Below are 859 nucleotides of genomic sequence, written 5' to 3' on the forward strand. Positions count from 1 at the left end.
CCCCCCCCCCCGCACAAACGAGAATTGAACTCCAATCTTATGCGCGCATCGGCAAAGTTCTAACCCGCTACACCGCAGACGGCTGTTATCTATGATTGTCGACGACTCGATTAATCACTGTCGACGACACTATGATTTATTAATCAATAGGGCCGTGGGACTCAAACTCTAACATTGGGTGGTTGGCAGGTGCTCAGGTATGGTTTGCTCCTTTTTTTTATATCTCCTCCTTTATTTTGTGTTTTTGCTCTGTTGTAACAACTCTAATCTTGGTCGCTTACATGACCTAATAATTGTGTTGCAAGTGCCGAAATACTGTTGCTTACCCCCCCCCCCCCCCCCCCACCCCACACCCCAAAAAGACAACAAAAACAACAACAACAATCAAACAGTAACAACACCTTTTTGTTACAACCAAAAACAAACCAACACCCCCCAAAAAAACCCAAAACAAAACAACAACAACAAAACAAACAAAAACAACAAACCCACAATAAAAACCCAACAAAACAAAAACAACCAAAAAAAAAAGCCCAAACAAACCCTACCTCAACTCTAATTTATTACCCCCCTATTTTTCTGTTTGTGTCACAGATTGGAAGCCTGGACGATCACTACCTGTTCGAGATCCCTCACAGACAGAGGCGGTCTGCTACTCACAGCCACGAGCATCACACAGCCCTGACGGACCATGGCGAGGTGACTTTTTTTCCCCTTACTTCTCATGATATTCCGAGAATGTTGTACACCTATTATCTCTGCACCGTTTATTTTGTGTAAGAGATGAGAGCCCCATGATAATGCCTCATGATTTAATTTAAGTTTGCAGATAACGTTGTGTTTAACTCAGTCAGAACAA

The 859-nt window shown here is 43.0% G+C and overlaps 1 protein-coding gene across 1 annotated transcript in view; it reads left to right on the plus strand.

Annotated features, from left to right (window-relative positions):
- afurin2 (furin-like prohormone convertase) overlaps positions 1–859 on the plus strand; it is a gene marked incomplete in the record, with an annotated part of 87,440 nt that overhangs the window by 48,902 nt on the left and 37,679 nt on the right. Inside the window, 1 exon segment of the mRNA NM_001204473.1 lies at positions 595–699. Coding sequence (NP_001191402.1) covers positions 595–699 — 105 coding nt within the window.

This window comes from Aplysia californica, unplaced genomic scaffold (genome assembly GCF_000002075.1).
Source record: "Aplysia californica isolate F4 #8 unplaced genomic scaffold, AplCal3.0 scaffold00551, whole genome shotgun sequence".
NCBI classification, from domain to species: Eukaryota; Metazoa; Mollusca; class Gastropoda; order Aplysiida; family Aplysiidae; genus Aplysia; species Aplysia californica.